The 2,248-nt window shown below is 39.4% G+C and overlaps 1 protein-coding gene across 1 annotated transcript; it reads right to left on the bottom strand.

The window, feature by feature from the left end:
* Window positions 1–543: 543 nt before the first annotated feature.
* LOC149085510 (uncharacterized) lies at window positions 544–1,449 on the bottom strand. The gene has a single exon (XM_089233918.1). The coding sequence runs from the start codon at window positions 1,447–1,449 to the stop codon at window positions 544–546; it is 906 nt and encodes a 301-aa protein (XP_089090044.1).
* Window positions 1,450–2,248: the final 799 nt, after the last annotated feature.

Raw genomic sequence — 2,248 nt, 5'->3', positions numbered from 1 at the left:
AAGCCGGTCTATTTCTTTTTCAACCCGGTATTTTAATGCGAAGGGCACAGTTCTCGCTCTACGAAACTCTGGGGTAACATTTGGTTTTAGCTTTAGTTCCACTTCAAGGTTATTTATCTCACCTAATTTGTTGTCGAAAATCTCTTTATAATCCTCCAACAATTTTTTGAGATCCATGTCATTAGCGGTCCTCACAGCCTTAAGAGAGTTCCAGTCTAGATTAGATTGATTTTGTATAGCCATTCACGGCCAAAAATCGTGTCTAAATTTTCCCTCACCAAATATATAAGTTTAAGTGCAACTTTTGTTTTCCGTACTCCACTTTCACAGTGACATATCCCGCTGGGACAATTTTTTCTCCATTGTATGTCCGGAATACTAAATTCGTAGGTTGAACTTTTTTCTTCGAGATTTTTCTGAATCTCTGTAAGCTCATTACTGATACTGTTCCACCCGTATCAACTTCCATACTCACTGGTTTATTGTCTATGTTGACAGTAACCATCATCGGAGGCTTTTTCGGCTCTTCACTCAATACCGTCTCTAACCTAAACATGGAAACGTCATTTTCGTTTTCCTCAACTGAAATCTGTTTCTGTTTGTTAGGTGTCGATTTGAGTCTTTCTTTGCCGCGTAGCAGGCTTTTTCTATATGCCCGATTTTTTTACAGAAGCGACATTTGCTAGCAATAAATCTGCAGGAGTCTTTATCGTGATTTGTCCCAGTGCATCGTATACACGGCGGATATTTGACAGCCGCGGCAGAGTAGTTTCTGTTTTGCGTGGGCAGTTTCGTTTTCCTCTTTCCCGCTTTCACTACCTTCAGTTCTGCCGGCTTCTCGATAATCTCATTCGCCCCCTGAATAGCTTTCTCCATCGCCAGCGCGATCTTTATTGTTTTGTCTAGCTCGATGTCATCTTCCTCAAATAAGCGATCGAGGATCGCTCTATCTCGGAGCCCACTAACGAAAACATCCCGAAGCATGGTGCTCAACATCTCTTGTTTATAATCGCACGCGATTGCGAGATGTCGCAATTCGGCTATATACGAACTGATGCTTTCGCCTTCGTTCTGCTTTCTGTTTATAAACATGTACCTACTCGGTATAATCAATGCTTTAGGATTCAAATGGTTCTTCAAAACATTCTTTAAAATGGCGAATTCTTTCTCCGATGGATTGTCCGGAGACAATAAATTTTTTAACAAGTTGTAGAGCTTTGCAGAAATGCTCGAAATTAAGACTTTAGCACGTTTTTCTTCTGGGACATTTTGAATGTCTAAAAACGCCTCGAAACATTCTATAAACGAATCGAAAGTCTCTGAAGCTTCATCGTATTTATCAAACGAAACCGTCACTTTTTGGTTTGTTGACGTTGAGCCTCGTTGCTCTTTGAGAGCTTCCATTGGAGCTTGATTCTGTCTTATTAACTCTTCAACTAAATTTTCCATCCTCAAGAGATGTATGAAAATTTTTTTCTCCTACCTTTTGCGGTCTTCGAGTAAATAAATACTCTATCTAACTTTTAAGATGGGCCTTGTCGCCACTTGATGTGTTTCCTTTAACACTTTATTAGCCGAGTGTATAACACATGGGTATTTATTTTGATGAGTATTTATTATTACGTTAGACTTAGATAGATTATATACATATAGATAGGAAGAATTTATAGAGCGAAAAGAGCAGAACATTTAGACATCTTGTCTACTTGATGTCCGAGGTGGAACTCTCTAGTTCCCCTTACACAACACTAGGTGGCGTTGTATGTTCTTATCACTTTAGTTCTTTTAGTCATTTCTTATAAGGACACCACACTCAGTAATGCTTGTGAAATGCTTGCGAATTCAAAAAATGCTACTCAGTTAATTGACAGTTGAATATCATGTGATTCAATAGGCCAATCTCTTGGAAATTGTTTTTTTAAACAAAAATTAACATCGGGTTTCCAGAATCGGAAATACGGACGCACTATCCTTCCAGATGGTCAACCATAGCCTACTCTTAAAGACTCTCACCAAAGCCCCGACCGGAGTAAATAAAAGCATCTTTGTTGCCGAAGATTCTCATATGGCGGACGTTTTTAAAATCAGTAAAATGTTCTGTCTTTTTACCTTCAAAGGGAGCCAAAATTAAGCTATTGAAATGTACTTTGTGGTTAGCCAGGTCAATACCTTCTTGCTCTAGAAGGTGTTGGCCAGGTAGGGTGCAGCAGCCTCCAGTCACGGAAAGAACACCCCCTTTTTTTCGTTC

This window comes from Pholcus phalangioides, unplaced genomic scaffold, assembly GCF_987345545.1.
Source record: "Pholcus phalangioides strain wild (caught in Gottingen) unplaced genomic scaffold, Ppha-v1.0 ptg000007l_1, whole genome shotgun sequence".
NCBI classification, from domain to species: domain Eukaryota; kingdom Metazoa; phylum Arthropoda; class Arachnida; order Araneae; family Pholcidae; genus Pholcus; species Pholcus phalangioides.
This window is presented reverse-complemented; position numbering and strand designations above follow the sequence as displayed.